At 45.6% G+C, this 22,844-nt stretch overlaps 1 protein-coding gene across 15 annotated transcripts in view; it reads left to right on the top strand.

The window, feature by feature from the left end:
- The window catches only part of NHSL1 (NHS like 1), a 185,025-nt gene that overhangs the window by 115,279 nt on the left and 46,902 nt on the right, over window positions 1–22,844 (top strand). For 14 of the 15 annotated variants that reach the window (XM_054821329.1, XM_054821342.1, XM_054821330.1 and 11 more), the window contains one exon: window positions 19,027–19,179. In XM_054821329.1, the coding sequence (XP_054677304.1) occupies window positions 19,027–19,179 (153 nt within the window). Of the gene's footprint in view, window positions 1–16,356; window positions 16,796–19,026; window positions 19,180–22,844 lie in introns of those variants that run through there. The other variant, XM_054821336.1, reaches the window with a different exon arrangement.

The raw sequence follows: 22,844 nt of genomic DNA, 5'->3' as shown, positions 1-22,844 counted from the left end.
AAGGGCTCAGTCTATTGTGGTGAACGGCCGGGACGGCTGCTTACAGAGCCTCGTGCAAGTGACTGGCCATCCCCGCTCCCAGCTTTATCTGCGCCATCCACCTCGTACCAGAACAGCTGACATATAGGATTGCATCAGATGAAGCTGGGAACTGGTTTGTTTTGAAAAGAAAAAGTAACTTGAATATAACTTTTATTGCGTGCCTAACAAAAAAAAAAAAGGGAATTTCCCCCCTCTCCCCCCCCCTTTTCTCTCAGTATTGTTAGCAAAGGCTTGTCTTACGGTTGAGTTTTCTTGAAAGTTTTGTTCATTTGGCCAAAACAAGCCACCAAAACCTTGCAAAGGAAAGGAACTAGTCCATTTGTACAAAATTACTTCAGATCTTGGACAAATAACTCTCCTGGTGTGCATTTCTGTATGTCTTACATTTTTGGCTAATTGTGCTGCAGGTTCCGTGCATGTGCCATAGAGAACAAGCTTCCCTGCCCATCCTTTTCTGGCCGGGCACATGGTGGCCCAGTTTTTGGTCTCCTGCGCTGTTACAATAGGATTCATAAGCCCTTTTGAGAGTCAAATGCGAGAGCATTGTGGATGATGGGAGGGATAGAGAACAACTTGGAATATGCTGGGTAGAAAGAGATGAATGTCAGGATGTTGTGAAGCACTGAGTAAGTGAATCAGTAACACGAGTATGGAGGCCTTGCTGTGTTGCCTTGCCAAAAGAAAACTCTTTGCTAGCCAGGCCGCTCACTGCTAGCTGTGAACTTACGCTCGCCATTGCAAGGAGGTGCCGGTGGTGGACGTTTCATTCCTCTGTGTGCGAGCAGATGAGCGCAAGGAAGATGCGGGGAGGTTTTGGTACGGAGCTCATTAACGTTGCTCAAGTGCGGCTGGAGGAGTCTGAAAACACAGAGAGTTCAGAGATGGCTTTTGTGTAGTGTTTTCAGCAATCGGAGCAGGGAGCATCTGCTGTAATTAAGGAGTTGGAGCAACGTAAGTGCAAATGCATGTGTGAAACAGGTGAGATTGGAAAGCCTGTGGTTGAGGTGGTGGTTAGCGGTAGATTGAACAGGCTCTTCAGTGCGTAATTTGATTAAAACTCCTGGGGTTTGTGGACGGTGGGTACAGTATGCTTGCAGATCTTAACTGGGAGTTGCTTTTCTAGTGCACTGTAGTCGAGAGTTGGTTTTGAGTGCTGTGAGAAAATTAGACTCAAATCGGATTAAAGCTGAAACACGGTGAGGAGAATGTGAAACTCCGCAGTAGAGGCACAAACGTTTTAAGGGATGCCTTTATCAGCCTGGCTAATGGGGTCACGCTAACAATCAGAAACGAATTATGGCAGCGTTATCAAAATCCATTTTTCTATGCTGTGTTTCTTGCTGTATCCCAACCTCCCTCAGGCCAACGTGTTGAGATGAAGTGACAAAAGGTAACTAGGTTTTATAGCTGCAGTGCATTTTCTTGTGCTGGAGGAGTAAAGAAGCAAATTCTCCAATTAACAAGGCAGATACTCATATCATCCCTTCTGGAGCCCATTTTGCAGGACTTTGCAGATAGGTGACTTCCACCCATCCGAGTCAGGTTGTATGCCTGTGCGTGCTGGGTTGCGGTGGTGGACGGCTTCTGCTGCATTTGGTGTGTTTGCAGTGCTCCTGCAGCAGAAATCCTCTTGGTTACTTGTCTTTTCTTGTTAACTGCTACTAAATGTGAAAATCTTCAAAGGCTTCCTTGTCACTCCCTTATTTTTACTGTGCCAACTACTCCTCCCACAATGTCCTTTCCCTTGGTTTTTATCTCACACTATTGGGAAGTCAGAAGCTTCAATAATGACCCCTTGGAAAGGTGTGATGGTGTGTTGCCTTGCAAATACTTTATCAAGCATCATGTTCGATGCTTTGTGTATGGCATGTGCTGCCCCAATTTGAATGTAGGTAACCTGCAGTGCTGCTTTTGCTGAGCCCGTGGTAGGTGGTAATGCAATGATTAAAACAGTGTATTGCCATTGACGTGGTGGGTATGATGACCTCTGTGTTGTGCTCAGAGGGAACAATATGGGCTGTGCAGCGTACCGCTGGTGAGGGACAGTCAGAAAAGGGTGTACAGCCTCCGCAGGGGATGCTGGCTCCTGCCGGGGACCCCGCACAGGCAAAGGGGCCTGGCTCCTGGATGGCAGCTCCTGTGGGGGGGCCAGGCTGGCAGAGCATCGCTGCCACCCGCCCCAGCGCCTCTGCCCGCTGGGGGATCTGGGTCGTGTGGGTTTGCTGGTGCTGCGGTCCCTGGCCCCCTGCCCTGCCAGGGAGCGGGGGTTTTGCTCCTGCTCTCAACTCCCAAAGAGCTCGGGACTGTCCCTGAAACCACTTGTCCTCCGTATGGCTGCTGTGTAGGCCAAACTAATGCCTTCTAAAGGATATGGTATTAGAAGTCTGATAGATTACAACAGATTTTTAGGCCTCTATTGTTTCCCTGCCCTAATCTGATGACAAATCATTGAAAAATATGCATGCTGCTAGATCCTCAAGATTTTCAAACCTCTGCTTGGACACAGTTACATATCAACTCTGCTTTTGTCCCCTGTCCAGAGCCACTCACTCCATACTGTAGGCTGTGATGCTTTAAGTAAAAGTACGCCCGTTCTCTGAAATAAATCGCTTCTCTCCTTAACTCTCCGTTGGCTAGTGCAAACGTCTGGAGGCAAAGCAAACTCATGCTTTGCTGGCATTGCAGCTGGCAGCATATAAATCTGGCTTATTGATACCTTGTAGTGTTAATAAAAAAAAAGACATGTTTAAAATAATCCTAAACACCAGTAGGCTTAGTGACATTTAAGCATGAGCGATGCTGTCAGTTCATCTGCAAACAAAAGCGGTACATCTTAATTTGTCTAATTACGCTCTAACATGCAGACCAGCTGCTGCTGTGAACAAAAGCAGTTGATCGCACCATTTCATTAATTGCATATTAATTGCCGCATTCATGTTAACCGTATGGGAGACTGGAGTGGAGTGAAGGCTACTTAGTGGTGGAAAAGAGAAAATGAACTGGCAGAGTGGTATCTTCAGAGGACAAATCTCAGAATGATAGGGTGCCTGGAGCTTGCTCATGCGATCTGATTTTTAGAAGGAATTTATATTTTTTTTTTCCCTGTGCTATATTATTGTATTTAAAAATGAAAGGGATTTGAATAGAAAAGATTGTGCCTTGCATGGTGACTGCGTATTTGTGAAAGTACTACTGGGTGAGTTGGTACTGAATTTGTTTGGTAATTTGCAGAAGGCAGCCTTGCTGGCACGTGGCCGCCTGCCTTTGTCTGCTTGCTGTGCCGATGGATGCACCCGTGCTGCCTGGAATCGCTTCTCATGGGAGCAAGGCTGGAAGAGCCAAAAGGAGTACAAAACTTCATGATTTTTATACTTTATGCAATTTTGCTGCAAGTCTATGGTCTTTTTAGATAACAGCGGTAAGTCTTGAGCAGAATTGGGCTTCTTAGAGTGAAAAATAAAAACCTTGATACAGGTGGATTAGCTGGTGTAAAATACAGCAAAAAGCGAATGGTAGCGGACTGGCCGCTGCATGTATCTGGCATCAGATTACCCTGTGGGATGTTGAACGATGCTCTTTCTGAAAGTGAGACTTTAGAGAGCTGCCCCTGACAGCTTTTTTTTAATTATTATTATTTTCATGCTGCGTGAAGGCAGCAGCCACTCTCGGCGGATGCACGGCAGTTCTGTCGGGCAGCAGGTGTAGGTTAGGAGTAGGCAGGCAGCGACTTCTCTCCTGTCCCCCCAGACGGACATTATCATGGTCTGTAGAGCAGCTCCTTCATCGGGGCTGCGGCGCTGCGGGGTGGCCGTCTCCTGCCTCCGGGCAGCCGCTGGCCCACGGCAAGGACAATTGATACGGTATGATACGTGCACAGGAAGCTTCCTAAAACAGGACAAAAATCCCACCCAAGGTCTACCTTGAATATATTGCCTCTCTCTTCCCCTTCACAGCTCTTTAGGAAGGTGAGCAGAGCCCGGTGCTGTAATTTTTAAGCCGATGAAGGGGCAGCAGGTTTGATAGGAGGAAGACCCAAGGACAGCTCATTGCTTTCATAGAAAGGAAGCGATGAGTTAATGGCAGATCAAATAGAAATATGTCTGACTACATGAAAGGAAGCGCAGGACTGGACCTGGAATATGCAACAATTTAGAGAATTCAATCTTGTCAGTCAATTAAATCTGCCTGCTTGGGTTTTCTAAAGTGAGTGTTTCAACATTAAAGGCTTAGTCCTACCTTATTGCCAACAGATGGCATTTTGCTTGCATTTCCTAAATGTCTCAGAAGAACTGGGATTGGGAGAGACTGGTTATTTAAAAAAAAAAAAAAAAAAAAGAGGGGGGCACAGCCTTCGTTTTAATAACATATCGTGCAAAAAAACCCTACCCCAAAATACATGTTTCAGATTGTATTGGAAAGCACAAAAGGAGGCACAAGGATTGCACAAATCAGAAATTACTAATAAGCAGTTGAAAAGTAGATTGGATCTGATCTATTCTAAGAATATGTGGTGTAAAACAAACAGTGACATTCTTATGCCAAAGCAGAAGTGGGGGCAGAGGGCTTGTTTTCTTGTGTTTTTTTCATCAGAAAAATGCTTTAAGTGGCTCATCAAAATTACATCTCAATTGGTGCTGTAACACACTGCAGTGGGATCTGGATTATGGGGATGATGCATGATTGGAAAGACACAGCTTGAATTTTGGATTGCAAGCGGTGCCTGCCATTACAGCAGTTACAGAAACTGCGCCTGACTTGTTGTGGTGGGTTGACCCTGGCTGGAGGCCAGGTGCCCACCAGAGCTGCTCTCTCACTCCCCTTATTCACTGAACAGGGGAGAAAAGGCATAACGAAATGCTTGCAGGTCGAGATAAGGACAGGGAGAGATCACTCACTAATTGTTGTCACGAGCAAAACAGACCAAACTGAGAGAGGGAATTCATCTAATTTATTACTAGGCAAAACAGAGTAGAGGAATGAGAAAATAAAATCAACTCTTAAAACACTTCCCCCCACCCCTCCCATCTTCCCGGGCTCAACTTCACTCCCGGCTTCAACCTTCCCCCCCCTCAGCGGCACAGGGGGACGGGGAATGGGGGTTATGGTCAGTTCATCACATGGTGTTTCTGCCGCCTCTTCATCCTCAGGGGGAGGACTCCTCTCATCATTCCCCTGCTCCAGCATGGAGTCCCTCTCACGGGGTGCAGACCTTCAGGAGCAAACTGCTCCAGCGTGGGGTCCCCCACGGGGTCACAAGTCCTGCCAGCAAACCTGCCCTGGTGTGGGCTCCCCTCTGCACGGGTCCACAGGTCCTGCCAGGAGCTTGCTCCAGCGTGGGCTTCCCACAGGCCACAGCCTCCTTCAGGTGCCTCCACCTGCTCCGGCGTGGGGTCCTCCACGGGCTGCAGGTGGAATCTCTACACCCCCTCATCCTTCCTCCATGGGCTGCCGGGGGACAGCCTGCTTCACCATGGTCTTCATCACGGGCTGCAGGGGGATCTTTGCTCCGGCACCTGGAGCTCCTCCTCCCCCTCCTTCTTCGCTGACCTTGGTGTCTGCAGAGTTTCTTACATCTTCTCACTCCTCTCTCCGGCTCCAAAAACTCTCTCTCTCTAAGTGTTTTTCTACTTCTTAAATATGTTATCACAGAGGCGCTGATTGGCTTGGCCTTGGCCAGCGGCGGGCCCGTCTTAGAGCCGGCTGGCATTGGCTCTATCAGACACAGGGGAAGCTTCTGGCAGCTTCTCATAGAAGCCACCCCTGTAGCCCCCCCGCTACCAAAACCCTGCCACGCAAACCCAACACACTTGTGAACTGACCGGTTTTGACCTGGAGTCATTGGAAGAGAATAAATGCGAAACCCCACGACGCCACTACTCCAGTCACAGCAGAAGGGTACTTAATCAGCCTCCCCGTGTCTTCTGTGTGCAGGCAGGGAGGCTGTGGCCTGACTATTACTAATTTAAAGGCCGAATTCCCCAAAGCAAAGCTCGTGGCTGTTAGGCTGCAGCCCCTGGCTTTTGTTTGGAAACTGTTTTTCAATATGCTGGCAACCATCTAGGTTATTAGTGAGGGCTTGTCTCTGTCAGCTGAGCATGAGCTGGAGAAGACTGGGCTTCTGGAGAAGAGAGAAAAGCTTGTAAATATTGTGGTTGAAAGGCAGATTATCCAAGTGTGATGCCTTTTCCGTGGGAGTGCTCAGCTACCCGCTCTGCGAGGGGTCAGCGGCCATGTGCTGCTCACCCCAGAGGTCTCATCCTGAAGGTCTCATCCCTTGTTCATCTAAATTCTGATCTGAGCCACGACGACTATGGGACAAGTTTCCCTCCTGTGGTTCAGCGCTCTCATTTGTATGTCTGCTGTCCTTTGGATGCTTGGACAAGTTTAAGAGCAGTGAAGTCTTAACACAAAAGGGCTGCGGAGCGTGTTTGTCATTGCCCAGAAGCATCGACAGAGGTTTATAAAACCATTTTTATAAAACCATTTCTCTGCAGTTTCACAGTCTGTTCCAGGGAGGGCTAATTAAACCTGTAGCGGGGTAGCATCTCCAAAGAAGTTTTGGCACCTCTCCTAACTGAATGATCCCTCATAGTTGTGCTCAACATCAACTTCTCATTGGCTTGGCCATCCTTTTGTTTGTCAAACATTTGCCACAAACACGATGGCCAGACCAGGGACAGCGGGCTGCTGTTCAGTGGGTGCAAGCAGGTCCCCAAGCAGATGGTGGTAGCAATGTTAGGTTAAATAATTAATAGCATCAGAGAAAAAGACACTCTTATTTCCAGGAGCTGAAGGTGAGTGCAAGTTTTTTTCCTGTGTGTGATGCTAAACTCATCCTGTTAGGTTTAATTAATCTGAAGAGGAACAGGATGCTAATTGCCCTGACATAAAAAGAAATACTTTCAAAGCTTACATGAACACAGTGTTTTAATTTCTTCATTCCTGGAGCAGGTTGTGTGCTCTGTACAGAATATTAGACATTGTGGGATGCGTCAGATACTTTTAATGGCTGTAGTTTCCACCACATTTTTCAAACCAGCCATGGTTTAAAAACAAAAACGTAAATTGAGTTTTGGTGTGCATCAGCTTAGACGATTCCTGGCATGGTCGCCTGTTAGGCCACCTTTCTGTCTAACTCAAGTGGACTGGGATTGAGGTTTGTTCAGTGCTGCATTGCAGCATCCTTAAAGGGTGCCAAAGCCTAGAACTGTTTATATCATTATGCATAAGGATGGGAAAAAGGCTTTTGATGCATACTACATGCTGCAGAAGAATTTGGGGAAAATATAGCTGTGGCATTATTGATTGGTTTTCCTGAGGTGTAAACTTTATTGACCTTGACTGTGTTATTGATCTCCCACCTCCTTCTTTACATTCGTATTGGATCTTCTGCTCCAGGGGTCAGCCCTGCCCTGGAGCTGGCAGGAAGTTTCCCACCTGACTCTTCCAGACTATTTTTAAATCAGGCTCCTAGTCTCTTCTCAATAACTTGTAAAATGCTGTCCCGTTCCAATTCTGCAATAGCACAAGCTGTCAGTAATTAACAGTCCTCTGGACAAATCTGTAACCCAAAGTTGAATTTGGATCATTGTATATAGTTTAAAAATGCAGTCGCTGGGATACATGGTAATTTTATCAACTATCTTGAGATGGCAGAGTTGTTTGCTTAGTAGTAGTAAACTACTGATATTTCTGTGTCTTGTTCTTACTGTTGTCTTAATAACAGCTACTGGGATGTTTCAGGAATGACTGAGCTGGGCAGGACAGTTGATTGTTGGAAGGTTATTGTCTGGGCTGGAAAACCCATGGTATTTCTGCACAGAAATTTATTTTTAGGCTTTGCTTAGTTGTCTCTGTATTTGATTGTCTGGTGTCTCCAGTCTCTGATCAAGCGTTGAAAATCTCTGAGTCGCAGTGTATCTCCTATTGTCAAGAAGATAGGTTTAGAAGCTCTTTCAAAAATACGTTGGTAGGTCTAGTGTAAACGGTGTTGATCTGAATTGTGGATGCATGCTTGTGTTTCAGTTGATTCAAATGAGAGTTCACCACTGGAAGAAGGTTACTCCAGAGATGTGATGTCACGTTATAAAGTGTATGATCTGTTCAAAGCTGAAGTGGGGGTGATGGTGCCGTAGCTGCCCCCTTTCTAAGGTTCTCACATAAAATTAGTGAAAGTACTGGAAGAAATTGTTTTAAAAGTAGCATCAGCCATCTCAAGTTTTACACTTACACTCCTCCTCCAACTTTTCCAACTTAGAATCGAACTCCAACTTTTCTGCAGTATATATTTTATGCTAAGTGGGGAAACTGAAGATACCAAGAGAGACATTTTTGCAATTTCATTTTAAATGGTGTATGTTAAGCCCTTTGTGATGTTACAGTTTTACTGTTTGTTCAGTTTTCTGAAGTTCTCCAGCCATAGCAGGGAATAACTGTTTTTTCTAAACCAAGAAAAACTGTAGGTGTCTGCAGTAGGGATCCTGTAGAGAAAAGTACAGCTGATCTTTCCTTCTCTGGCAGGAAATGGAGGCAGACATGACAGACCAAATACAGGAGAGGAGAGAATCTCCATTTTTAAAATCTTTTTGTGAATTACATTTTGTGAAGTAGATGGTGATCCTGCTGTTTGCTTAATACCTGCATGTATTTATTTTTGAAACAATTGCCACGATACTAAAAATCTCGATAGTTGGTGTGTTCACAAGTCCTTTCTGAAGATGTGTGGTGGTAAGGCACCTTTTTCACAGTAGCATCATTTAAACTGTTAGATGCATTTCGCTAGCAATCCAAAGATTCCAATGTTTCACCACCCTCATTGTAAAAACATTCTTCCTTATATCTCATCTAAATCTACCCTCTTTTAGTTTAAAGCCAGTACCCCTTGTCCTGTTGCAACAGGCCCTGCTAAAAAGTCTGTCCCCATCTTTTCTTTCTTAAAACCCCTTTAAGTATTGAAAGGTCTCCCCAGAGCCTTCTCTTCTCCAGGCTGAACAACCCCAACTCTCTCAACCCGTCCTCACAGGAGAGGTGCTCCAGCCCTCTGATCACCTTCATGGCCCTCCTCTGGAGTCTCTCCAACAGCTCCACGTCCTTCTTATGTTGCGGTCCCCAGAGCTGGACGCAGTACCTCCAGGTGGGGTCTCACAAGAGCAGAGTAGAGGGGCAGGATCACCTCCCTCGACTTGCTTGTCACACTTCTTTGGATGCAGCCCAGGACAGGTTGGCTTTCTGGGCTGTGAGCACACATTGCCAGGTCACGTCCAGCTTTTCATCCACCAGTACACCCAAGTCCTTCTCCTCAAAGCTGCTCTCAACCCCTTCATCCCTCAGCCTGTATTGATACTGAGGGTTGCCCCAACCCATGTTCAGGACCTTGCACTTGGCCTTGAACAAGGATGTTTGCATCTCTGACACTTTTAATCAAACTTCCTAATATCCAGTCTAAACCTCCCCTGGCACAACTTGAGGCCATTTCCTCTTGTCCTGTCATTTGTTACTTGGGTGAAGAGATGAACACCCACCTGGCTACAACCTCCTTTCAGGTAGTTGTAGAGATTGATAAGGTCTCCCCTCAGCCTCCTTTTCTCCAGACTAATAAGAAGATGCTGACCACACAAAGATAATCTTAAAAGTTGTTTTCAAAATCTATTGGTATTTGATTATGTCTGAGATCCACATGCCTATGGCCAGCCAAAGACATTCTCTGGAGATGCTGTGGTACATATGTCGGTTCAGTTGTTTCCTTAGGAGCTTAAAGCAGGTTGCTGAATTCTGCAGCAACATAATTATTAGGTGACTGTTATATGGACTTGATTTCTTTAGTTTGGAGAATATTGTTTATCAGGGCAGATTGTGCCATTATTTAATTGGAATATACCCAGATTTTCAGATTCTGTCAAAAATCCTAGGGCTTTAAGACAATACCAAATGTCACAACTGCTGAAATCTGTTTATTATTTGTGAACCTTAGCTTTCACTTATCATTTTACTATTGTGTTGTGCAGATAATCTTTTCAGGGGAAGTTTTTGAAAGTTTCTGACTAAGAAACACAACTTTTTTTTCAAGTTGCTGTGTGAGTGAGCAAGCCCTTGGTGCTGGATTTTGGCCTGAGCCGCTATATGATTACATGAAGGTTGGTATTTTCCAAGGAGTTTAATTTTTTTCATTTCTGGATTGCAAAGTTCTTAGGCAACTAGAGGATGTACTGGACTATTTTTAAGACAGGGTGTCTCCAAGCTTAAACGCGACTCACACGGAGTTTTTTAAGAGTCAGCAAAAAGAAGAAAAAAAAAAAAAAAGAATTTGCAAACACCTTAAAACCAGGATAATCCATATACAAATAAAAGTATCCCAAAGAACAATGTTGGGTGGGGAGAGGGAGATACGCTACAAGAATTCTTTCTACGACCTTCAAATAAGTGAAATGAGTGGGGAGCATGTCCCCTTTGGGACACCCGTAAGGAGAATGCAGGCTGAGATTAGCTGAAGATGTCTGTTGGATATTAGTGTGGATCCACAAGTGCACAGCTGCCAATGATGGAATTACAGGCTGAACAGGGGGACAGTGTGGGACCAAAGTTCAGAAATGGCATTCTTGCAGTCTGATTTTGTTGGGTTTTCTCCGAGTTCAACGAGAAGACTTAGGCAAACATGTCTGCCTGGTATTTTTTCCATCACTAATTCAGAAGAGAAGCATCTTCTCTATGATGCATTATCAGGGCAAATAAGAGTCAAGATTTTGCAAAGACTAACTTATTTGCTGTAGCCATTTTTGATCGGTTCTTCAGGATAAGCTGTAGCATGGGAGCATTAAGGTGGATTTGAAGTTTAAAATGAGAATATTTCCTGGTGGAATTTTAAAAGGATCTTCCCAAGGAGAGAGAAAAGTACCCTTCTGGGAGCTGATGTTGCCCTAGCTGGGGTTCAGGAACGGCCAAAGGAAAAAGGATTGTGCCCGGCAATTTAAAACAAAACCATGAAACAAACTTGCACATTCACCAAATGTTTTCTGTTCGCCTGCACATTCACTAAATGCTTTCTGTTCGCCTGCCTGCACTTACAGTGTGTGGGGAGATGCTCTAACCAGAAGAAACTGCTGCTTTGTCTGCCGGCAGCCCTGCCCAAACGCTCCCTTTTCTCTCTGGTGATGTGTTTGCATGATAGAGGATCCTGTAGAAAGATGTTTTGAATTGTCAAAGGAATGAATTAGCTTTATTGTGCTGTGACCTAAATAGGATCATCAGATCAATCAGTCTGCTGCTTTTCTGCCCTCTCTGGCTTAGGTTGTGCTGCTTCTCCTTCTCATCTTCCTCCCTCTTCCCCCTGCCCCTCCCCGAGCAGCCCCTTTCCCGGAGCCTGCAGCCATAATCCCTTGCGAGGAGGAATAAAGGAGGGCGCTGCCGGGGTACCCTCTTTAAAGCAATACCTGCTGCCTAATTGCCTGCGCTGAGACAGGCTCAGCGCCCGACTCCCCTGCCCGTTCGCTGGGGCACGGGTCCTTCTTGGCTTTTTGTTGTGGTAGCTTTGGGATGAAATACTTTTTCTCCTTTGTTCCCTCTCCCCCGAGCATTCTCCTCCTCCTCTTCCTCCTGATCGCAGGTTTAATGAATTGTAATTTCTCAGTAGCCAGGGAAGTATCGCGCTTCACCAAGGCTGAGGTTGCCTTGAAAGAGGCCATTGTGAGCGAGCTGAGCTGGAGACAGGAGGGCAGCTGAATGCAGTGCCGCCTGGGACTGCCTTTGTGGAGGGAGCACTTTTGTTCTCCTGAAAGATGCCCAGAGAGGGCCTGTCGGGATGGGCTCTGGAAGGAGGGAGCAAGAAACCCCTTCTGACCATAAATTATTGACTCCTGTGGTCTGCGGGGGTGGCTTCAACTCCCTTTAAGCACCAGCAAGTGCTTGATGGCATGGGCGAAGGTGGCCAGAACAGGCATAAAACTTGGGCGCAAGTTTTGAAAACACTTGAGACATTTGGCATTTCTTATCTCAGGTGCTTGATGTTTCTTAGTGACAGAAGTAAAAGGGGAGCTCTCAAGGCCGGGCGGTGTTGGTCTGAGCCAGGCAGGAGCCTTGTGGCCTGCAGGAAGGGGTTTATAACCCTCCCCGGGTTCAGGCTCGCCCCGCAGGCACGGGTGCCTCCGCACAGCCTGGGGAGGGGTGCTCGGGGGGTCAGTCCTGTGGCTGCTCCCCTCCAGACACCGCAGCTGCACAGAGGGGGTGAGGTGGCAGGGAGCAATCCCGTCCTACGTGGACCCATCCTTGCAGACGTGCTGTAAACAACTGCCCTCCAACAGCTTCTTCCCCCCACGTCCCCATGATGCTGGAGGGTGGCACAGTGGAAACTTATTTCGAGCGAGTGACCGATGTGTCTGTAAAAAGCTGAGGCATCGATTTAATTGTTTTGAGTACATCTGCTTGCCAACATTTCTACTTTCCCTTTTGCTTATTGAACAGACTCCCACTGGAAGAGCTCTCGTGGTACAGTTCCCAGCTCAGTTGTATGGTTTTACTTTTTCTTTCCTCTTAAAACGTCATCAACACTATACAGTTCTTTAATGGAGGATTTTTCCAGTGTCCGAATAAAGTTGCTACAGCATACAACTTAAAGTTTAGGTTTTGAGATGATGAGACGTGTTAGTAATTGGATGCATCGTTCCTTTAATGAACTTGATATGTGTGTTGAGTTTACCTCTCCTTCATGAAAATAAGTGGTATAATTTGTCTTCATTTGTGGGAGGGAGCAGGAATGGGTTGCTTTAACTATCCTTGTGGGTTTTTTAACTCAGTACTTCCTAAATTTCGTACTGCACGTGTGCATAGGCTGATGAGCGGCAGTAGGAAGGAGAACAGTTGATTCTCACCGATTCCTTAGTGTCCCTGATGGACAGCTGCTGCGGGGGCTGCCGGTGGGCAGCTGCTCCGGCTGTGGTTACAAACAACTGAAGTACGTCCCTTTTCAACATTTGCCTTTTTATATTTGCCTTCTTCAATGGATTGGGTGCACCAGTGCAAGGTTCAGGTTATTGGGTTGTGAATGGGGGCTGGACAGGAGAGCCCCCCTCCCCCAGGGGCTGGCTTGAAATATTTCCATGGAAGCCAAGTATTTCCAGATTGTTTCACAGGCGCCGATGTTTGACATTGCTGTGAATGTGGAGGGGTGGGTGTCCCAGATGGCTGTCGCAGAGCAGGTCAGCTGGAAAGCCCCTCTAAAGAGGGGAGTGAAGGAATGGCTGCGGCGCTTCAGGCACGCCATCCACAAGCAGCCACTCGTGTTCACTTCTCGTCTGGGTGTACATGGCCTCTACTAGAAATCAGTTTAGCCAGTCAGGGACTAAAAATTATTATAACGTGAACTAAAAAAAGACACAGTTTTGCTAATGAGTGTATTACACATTCATGATTTTGAGCGTGTTGTTTAGCACTGCATCTTGTGCCTCTGATTTTCTTTGAGTCTTTCTCTGACTTGTTAGTTAGGAAGGAATTTCTTCTGGGCCAAACTTTGTAACCTAAGTTAACAGTCCCATCCGGTATAAAGTGAGAATTAGCATTCGCTGAAGATCATCTCTGTATTTCTATATTCCTTGTGATAGTATCCTTGTGCAGTGGCAAGTGAATGTGATCCCTGCTTATAAGGATGTGGGAACTGAGACGGTGGGTTAATATTAACTTGCCCAAGGTGAAGTAGGAGGTGTGCCGCAGAACAAGGTCTCCCCAGTCTGCTACCTGTCTCTGAGTCATTTGCTTTTAAAGCACTGATGTCACAGTGTGTGCACACTTACTGGTCATGCTGGGTTTGCCCAGCTTTAACAAACTTTTAAATTTTTTCTATTTTTTTCTTTTTTTTTTTGTCGTTTGTCTTTTTTTGGTGGGTGTTTTTGTGGTTTTGTCTGCTGGATTGGCAACGTTGGAGGCTAAAATCCTTTATCTGTTTGGTAGTGACTACAATATACATTTTCTCAAACTGCCCCATCTTTTCCTTCTCTTCTCAATGTAGTGACGCAGGCTGCAGAGAAGCACACTTATTTCATGCTTGCAGCTCTAAAAGAACTGCTATTAGAGGCCAGTTGCAGTGGCAGTTTCTTGTGACAGGAAAAGCATTTTTGAAAAGCTGGATTGAGACAGCGTGCTGAATTTCATGGAAGTGAATGGGTTTGTCTCAAGTGGGGCAAGAGTTTTTGGTCGTTGTTGACCTAGAGAAGAGGCTGAGAGATGCAGACACAAGTAGCCAACTTGTTTTTCCTTTGGGGTATCCCCTCATGATAGCTATTTTTGATGTTTGACCTCTTTATCAGCATGACCTGAGGGAAGGTGGAAGCAAGGGGGATGAGGATGAAAGGCAGGCATCATCTTCTGCGTTGTTTGTTACTGGGTTTGAATAGCTGCCTCCATACTGGAGATAGCGCTTGAGCACAGTGATCAAGTGCTGCTTCTTGGGCGGGAGGGGAGAAATGCTTCGGGGTAAGTTGAGGATCCAGTAACAAAGAGCAACACTGGACTGGGCACACGTTGCAGCCCACGGCGAAATGGGGAAGGGTTGGTTCCCTGAGCCGTCCAAAGTACCCAGGATCACGTTGATACACAGGGGCTTGACTACGAAAAGGGAACAAAGTCTTGCTTCCCAGGGCTTGCAGGCCTCTGTGAGGTGCCATAAAGGCCTCGGTAAGAATCCTTCCCACTTCCAGTAGCCCAGTCTCCCTCACACGCTGGCTTGAAACTCACCTTTCCCTGTGCAAATGCATGGTAGCTCCCCTTCCCGCTTACAGAGGCACCTCCTACATCCTATAAAAGATGACCACCACATTATAAAAGGAGTTACCACCTTCTGGGTTTGCTCTCGGGTGGCAACGCTGCTGGAGTTAGAAGTGGAGTCATTCTGCACTTGCCTCCAGACTGTGTCCAGCAAGCGTGCATTTAAAGTTGTTTTAAGGATGTATGGCTCATGGCAAATTCCTAATGGGGGTATTATTGTGTATGTGATTTTTTTTAAAAAACAACACTAAATAGTTATCTTGTTACCAGGGTTTGATGCCAGGGTCATTTTTTGTGTGTGATGCAAAATGCAAAAGCAGAGGTGCCTTCCCCACCGTTTGGCCCTTTGGCAGAGGTGAGCCAGTCAAAATGGCTCTTGGATCAGCAGCTGCTGGAGAGACCTGCTGCCGATGGCGGTTTTGGTGTCAAACCTGTATTGTAATTGCAAAATCTCTGGGTTTGGAAAATACTGATAAAATGCTGATAATTGCGTGTTCAGACAACGATGGAGGCACTTTGTTTACGGTCTGTTCTGCGCAGTGCTGAGTCTCAGCCGTTTGGTGAAACTTGGAGCGAAGTTCCTGTGGAGCATCTGCTTTTTACATGCTGTGCTCCAGAGGCCGGATCCTGCTGCAGCTTTGGGGTCAGTCTGAGCCCCCTGCTGCTGGCATTTTTCTTTTTCCTGAGGAAAAAATCCTTTTCATTGTTAACCAGAGGGGGTTTCCTAAGCTTGCTTTGTGAGGGAGGGCTTGCTTCTTGAGCCCGAACATTGTGCGAAGGGCATGCCCTGCTGAGCACATTGATTTGGTGCTTAGCGTTTTCTCTTTAACTTCTGCAAAATTGCAGTTCATTCCTAGGAATGATGGCTCTGGACCTCTGTACAGATGTATTTTTTTTAAGGCATGAGGATATAATGAGCATCTCAAAAAGCTGGGCTATTTCAGCTCTGTGCACAAGTTTCATTTGATGAATAACAGGTTCTCTATTAGCCAGAAATAACTCGATTTTTTTTTCCATGTATCTGGTCTGAGATGACGCTAATAAGAATAAATTAGGAGTATTACTGAATGAAATTCAATATGTAAAATTAGTGGGCTGATGTCCCAGGCAATGGCAATGACTACGGGGGGAGCAGTGGCTCTGGAAGGGTAGGCAACGCAGAGCGAGACTGCACGTTGCAGCCAACTAAAACGCAGCTCTTGGGTCTTTATTAAAGTGGGAGCGAGAGGGTAAAAAAAGGGGGGGGGGGGGGAGAGAAAGGGGGAAGGCTGGGAGCGGTGGGAAAGCAGGGCATCCTGATTTGCACGAAAATGCAACTCTCATTTGCAACTGGAAGGAGGCTGCCGGGCAGCGGCTGGGGACGGGGGCGGCGGGGCGCGGGGGCCGGCGGGGCACTGCCCACCTCCCGCCCGCCGGCGGGCACCGGGGAGGTGCAAAGGGCGCGGGGGAAGGTGCCGGCATCGCCCTCTGCTCCGCTCCGCAGAGCCGGCTGGCGCGACGGGAAGGAGAGAAATCACCTGCAAACTCGGTCTTTCTGGAGTAGCCGAACTTGGAGAGCGGAGGAAAGGATGAGAAGAACTGAGTAGTAAATGCACGGGCAGCAAGGAAGCTGATTTTCGGTCCTGTGCAAACGTGAATAACAATTAACTTTTTTTTCCCCCTCCTCCTCCTGTTTTGCGTGTTGAAGCTGACTGTTTTGAGCCCACAAGATTACATGTGAGGAGGAGAAGTTGAGGCTAAAGAACTGTAAATTATTTCGTGCATCAGGAAGATCTAGGCAGATTTCAAGTTGTGGTTTCAGGGAAGAAAGGTGGAGGGGAGAAGCCCGGAGAAGAGAAATTTGGTGTACGTAGTTTGGACAGGCTCGCTCTGGAAAACAGTCACCTTCCTGCAGCTCCTCCTTTTTATGGGATTTAAACTCCAGGATCGCAGTTCAGCACCTTGAAAATGGTGGTTTTCATCAACACAAAGCTTAAATCTCTCATGAAACTTTTCAAGAGAAAGAGTAAGTAGTTGTGCATGTTCGCTGTCCTTTGGGGAGGCAGCCGAGTCCTGCGGGAAGGTGCAATTCCCCTCAGTTTTGCTCCTGCTTTCCTGACGCCTCTTTTTAAGTTTATCTCACTCTCGTCTCCATTGAATATTTGGTAATATTTTGGGATACCGTGTTGCTTTTGAAGTCCTTTGTCGTGGTGGTTTTGGAGGAGCCAGACTTCTCCATGTGAAGCAGGTCTGTGACAAGGCTGAGTCCCGGCACAGGTGTCTCGCTGTGTGCTGGGGCATCCTCCCAGCGTCTGTCCGACATCTACCTCTGCCTGTGCCGCTGCTGAGAGCATGTGTACCCATGGGCTTGTAGCTATAAGGCTCGTTCTGAGACAGCTTGTGTTTTTTAAAGATGCTCTAGTTTCAGTATGGCTTTTAAAGTCACGCTTCTCCATTTAATTCATGAAGACGGACAAATTGTGCAAGAGAGACTAGTTTGCAAATAAATGCAGCACTTCTGTCAACTAGTTTTGATGACCATTGCTCTGGTGAACAGTAAACTCTGATTTTGGTGTGGCTGGACTGCAGCCAGTGGGCTGGAGGCTGGTGTTTCCCTCCTCCTCTTCCTCCCCCAGCCTTACTCCCCTTCCCACCCACCCGCTCACCCAGGGAATGGCAAGGGGTGCTTTTCAAGCAGGTCATTGACTATGCCTATCGCTTTTTTGCTAATATCGGGATGATTGATGCTGTAACCAGGTAGGCGGTGACTTGTCATTTTGTTGTGATTTACATTTGACCTCTAATTAGCAAGGACGGGAAAAGCTGGCACAGACTGACGGTGTATCATCTCCCTTGTTGCAGCCAGTATGTCTGCGGGAGGGGAGGGGATGCAGGACCAAGCCATCTCAGAAATGAAGAGACCAATCGAAAGTATTCAAAAACCTTTTTCGAGGTCTGATACTAATTTAAAAAAAGTGAGGAAAGGCAGTTAAGAACCTCCCCCTGCCCCAAGTCCTTTCAGGACAGAACAGGCATTGAGCATTAGGCTATAGATAGGTTTTGAAGCAAAAGGCGTAGCTTATTTTCTTTAATAAGTACAGATTATTTCTATCTGAAATGATCCTGGCAGATGCACAATGGTGTTAGGGAAAGAGTCATTTTTCAGATGACAGGAGGCCTTTGCCTTCGTTTTGCTTCTCAGTTTGCACACTTCCTCTGCTACCACACAGGCATTGGACAAACTTGCCAAAGCAATGCTGCGGGAGCGGTGCCCGGGCAGCAAGGGGAGCGAAGGGGAGATGCGGAGCTGGTAGCGAGGCAGGTGCGTGGGAGGCAGCATGGCTCCAGTGGCTTTTTCTGCTTTGGAGAGCTAAAAGCAAGGATGTGCAGCATGCTGGCTGAAGGCCGAAGGGTGCCTGGGGGATCATAAAATCTGACCCCCAGCTGCCCTTTTCCTGTTATTACAGGGTGGAGGGATAAGGCCGTTCAACTGTAGAAGTTTTTATTGATGATAAACTTTAAACAAAAGGTAATGGCTGTCTCTCGGGAAACATAAATGATAAACAGATCTTAGCATTATGTGCTTTGGCTGATTCATTACTAGACTGTCTGTAGGGAACTTTGAACTTGAGCAATGTCAGTATTTTATTTTCACGTGGCTGAGAGGAGGTAGCCAGAGCAATCCCTCTTCAGTGCTGTTGTCCTCTGAACAGTATTTGCCTAGGGAGTTGCTGTTGTCCAAATCTGCTTTCTGCTCATGGCAATGGAAAGTAGCTAATTTGTTGGCCTCGCTGGTATTTTTGTTCTGGTTTGAGCAGGCATGAGGTCAGAGAAGGTTATTTCCCGATACAAATGAACCTGTCGTAATCTCTCATGGCAACTGTCATATTCCCAGGGTCACCCTTGAGCAAGAGGAAGCTCATCCTGCAACGCGCTGCACCTGGAGGGATCTGGGGATGGGGAAACTTACCTTGTTTGTGGAGACTGGGAGCTAGAGGGGGGGAAACAGAGTTGCAAGTTCACAGTAAATACAACAGCAGGTATAAACATGGGAGGAGAGAAAGATGTTTCCTACATAACGCAGGAGAATAAATTTAAACTCAGAAATGAGATGAGCGTCGTGGAAGTGAGGTTCTAGAGAGCGTTTTGATGGGAATACAGTGGCAAACGATCTTTTTTTGTTTTAAGATGACGTGTGACAAACTTACGTGTGGGGGTTTATGCATTTAATTTTCTTATTATTGTCTCTCTCTGCAGCTGTTTCCAACTTAGATGAAGAGAGTAGATGGACCGTGCACTACACTGCTCCGTGGCACCAGCAGGAAAATGTGTTCCTGCCCTCCTCAAGACCACCTTGTGTGGAGGACCTGCACCGACAAGCGAAGCTGAACCTCAAGTCAGTACTGAGAGGTAAGATGCTGCTGCTGACACTGATGTGTCCTAAAGGAACAGTAGTTCTTGCCACAGTCTTTGCAAATGTATCCAAATTGCAGGCTTTGGAAGAAACTTATTTGTTCTTGTGCCTGCAGCACATCGGGAACATTGAGTGGGGTTTACCCATTCAAATGTAGAGATGGGGGAAAATGCTTTTGCTATCAGGAAGCAAGGAAATGTGTTACCTGGCAGAGCACTGTAGAATGGAAAAGGGGAAAGCCTGGTGTCTTTTGGCTATTTCCATTTAGCCTTTGAAGTGTTTCTAAAATGGTACCTTCAATTTCAGTAAGTCCTGAGTTACTCCATTTATACTTTAGTGTAAGAAACACATAGGAGGTGTTTCATTTGGTGATTTCTTTTGTTGTTTTACAGTGTCGTTTCCAGGGATGTGGCTGTTTGTGAGAAGTCGGAAAAGGCATTGAGGGCAGAGAAGGGAAAATGGGAACAGGACTCTCCCAGTAGTGAAAGCGCTTTCTTGCAGAAGGATGCAGTGGTGTTTTTTTTTATTTTAAGGATCAATTTTTATCCTTAATACCTTCATTGGGGGTGTACCCCTACCATCTGGCATGGGAGGCGTTGGGTTGTGTTAGTGCAGCCATGAGGACAGAGGCAGGCAGCCGCCGGAGAGTGCTGCAGAACATCTGTCCCGGGGCCAGAAGTAAAGTTTACAATTACAGCTTAATGTCCGTGTTCTGGAAATGGTTAACCTAGATTGTTCTTTACATTGGCTATTTAACAAAGGGAGTTACGACTCACTTCAAGTCCCTTTTTGTTTCAGCAGGAACTGCAGGTACTTGATACCTTGCAGACCTAACCTGATTAAAAAGAACACTGTAATTTTTGTTTGTTTAACATGACATTTCTGCTTTTTAAACGTGCAGAAGGCTTCATTTTCTATGTCTGAATAGAGAAGTGTGTGGCTGCCGTATTTTATTTCTCTTCCTGTTTCTCTAGTTAATAGATTTTCACCTTCTCTTACTAGGTGCCTTTTGTTATCATTTAATAGGGGAGTCTTGACAGCCGGTGTTATTAGCTCACACATGGCTCAGCAGATAGCCTGGGTGTCCTCTGTACTTATTATTGGATTAATGCATTTGTGCAGCCCTTTAGCCTTGAAATGTTTACTGTTCCCTTGCAGGCACACTTACCAGTTCTTCACAAAATAAAAATATTTGCCTGCTTTAGATTAAAAAGAATACTGCTTGTGGTTAGCTTTTCATAAACTGTAACTACTCATTCTTGTATTTTTCTGTTCTCTGTTTGGGACTGTTGTCAAAGAAAACTGCACAGGCTAAAATGCTGCTCTGATTTTCTTGTGTTTTGTCAGAAATGTATCTACTGCAGTTTCATCTTCTATGTCCATAAATTTATATCTGATATATCTGTGTGAAATTAAGTAATATATGCTGCTTTCCCCAGCTTACACATCTGAAGTTATTTCGGTCTGCTGGGATTTTTCTCTAGAGCTGCTTCTCTTTATAAACCAAAAGTACTACTGCAACTTACCAGTTAGCCATTTGTGTTAAACTGGCTTGTGCACATGATGTGGGACTCCTTGGTAATGAAGTGAATTTCAGTTTCATGCTTTTGGGGTAGTAACTGAGAGAGAGAGAAGAAACAGTGATGCTTTCACCAGAGCGCAGGCTGCTGACATAGTCAACAGAACTCTGCTGTTTGTTTCTTGATTTTACCTCAAACTCTTTCCCTAGGCTGTGTTTATTCCCTAAGAGCAGTTTTAGAATAACGCCTTGCTGTGGCCTGTAGCTGTCCTGAGTAGCTATGGCATGAATTTGACATCATTTTTAGTAATTCCATTTCTGCCTGTAGGGGCTCTGAGTAGTAAGAGAGGCACTGACTAAAGTTTTATCAGTTTTACCCTGCTGCTGCTTCAGCCATCACTGTGAAATCAGGAAGATGATGGTGCTTCCAATCACATTGGGCGGATTGGGTTAAAAGTTGTGTAGCAAGAGCTGAGTTTCATTCAGTGTAGAAGTGCTGTAGAAATCGTGACGTGATTGTGACAGTTGCTGAACTACTTTTCCACCTGCTGCTTTCGAAAAGATTTTTCCAAAACTTCTTAATGGATAGGGAGTAAACTGCCTAGTGCTATGTGATTATAGCATGGAAGACCTTGAGGAAAAGTAGCCTCATGAGAAGCACCAGTGGGCTATTCTGGAAACTTTATTCTACATTTCTTGGCCTCATGATGACGCTTGCATTTTGACATCTTTTTGCTGTTTCAAATGCATTGGTTGAGGTGAAGCATGGGGCAGTAGAACAGGTTTATGTGACCTATTGTGCTGCCAGGGTGGTGGTGGGGTGAACGCTGCTGGGCGACAAGGTGCACCACACTTCATGGTGATGAACCCCTATGTTCTCTGGAAAGCATTTGCACAAACTGGAAAGGAATAGAACAAAAGCAAAACTTTTTTTGTGGTAAGCCAGAAATGAAGTAGTGGACATGCACGCAGTGGAGAAGTATTTAGGTTTGATAAGAGGGGAAGCTTCCTCGCAGTAAGGATACTGAAGCACTTAAATAAATTTTTGGGGCTGTGAAATCATTGGAGGTTTTTAAGAATAGGTGAGAGAAGCACCACTCAAATCGTTTTTGTGTATTTGATCCTACCTTTAGAGGAGGTAGTGAAGGAAGAGATAACCTCTGGTGGTCCCATCTAACTTGATACTGTGGACCTGAGGGCTAAACTAGTAGCTATAGTTCAGACCATTAAAACACACCTGTCTGAAAGTCCTCCAGTCCTGTTCTTGTTCAGCTTATGAGATCTGAAGCTGCTAGTTCATAGCAAATTGATGGCAGACTATTAATTTATTGCATTCATTGCTGCCCCAGTGAATGAGAAAAGTAAGTACAAAACTGAGGTAACAACAATTCACACATAGCACAACAGTCATTTAAACCACTGTAAAGAGTGCATCAAATCTTTCAAAATAATTCAAGCAAGGTATTCCTTTCTATCAAGGTGTTTTCATCCATCTAATACTAACTAGATAAAACTCTGACTAGCTTTTAAGATACTGCAAGGTCAAACCTATTTATTCTGGTACAATTTTAACAGCTCAGCAAATTTTTGACAGCATGGGTCTAGCTAAAAAACCTAGGAAATAGATAGGAAGCTGTCTGTTGTCTAGAATAAACCTTCAAGCACCGCTTAAGGAGCAGAAAAGCTATTGTTGCTGCTTATGCTTAAATTGTTTTAAGAATAAAGAGTTAGGGATAGAGGTATGAAAATGTATGATACCTAACCTGTCAAGATAAATCAAGTACTCTGCGTGGTGATCTCTGCATGCTCTGCATACCTTTGCAAGAAGCAGCGTTGTGTTTGGAGGAGGAGATTTTTCCTTATTTTTTTGTGCAGTTGATTTTACTTTGTATGTTATATATTGAAACGTCCACTGCTTATCACACTGTAGAAGTGGATGCAGCATGTGACAGTAGATGTTGCATGGGGAGATTTTTTAGATTTTTGTACTTACGAACTAGACCTTTATCCTTTTGAAATCAAGGGAAAATGCTGTGCTTTTCCTTTACAAATCTACTTTCAAGTATAAATGGTAAGATCTTGCATTCAAATTTGTTCATAATGGAGGTAAAGCTATTTATCCTTCTTTAGGCATGCAGGTGC

The sequence above is a fragment of the Grus americana genome, chromosome 3 (genome assembly GCF_028858705.1).
Source record: "Grus americana isolate bGruAme1 chromosome 3, bGruAme1.mat, whole genome shotgun sequence".
NCBI classification, from domain to species: domain Eukaryota; kingdom Metazoa; phylum Chordata; class Aves; order Gruiformes; family Gruidae; genus Grus; species Grus americana.
Note: the sequence above shows the minus strand (reverse complement) of the source record. Positions and strands in the feature narration are given on the sequence as shown.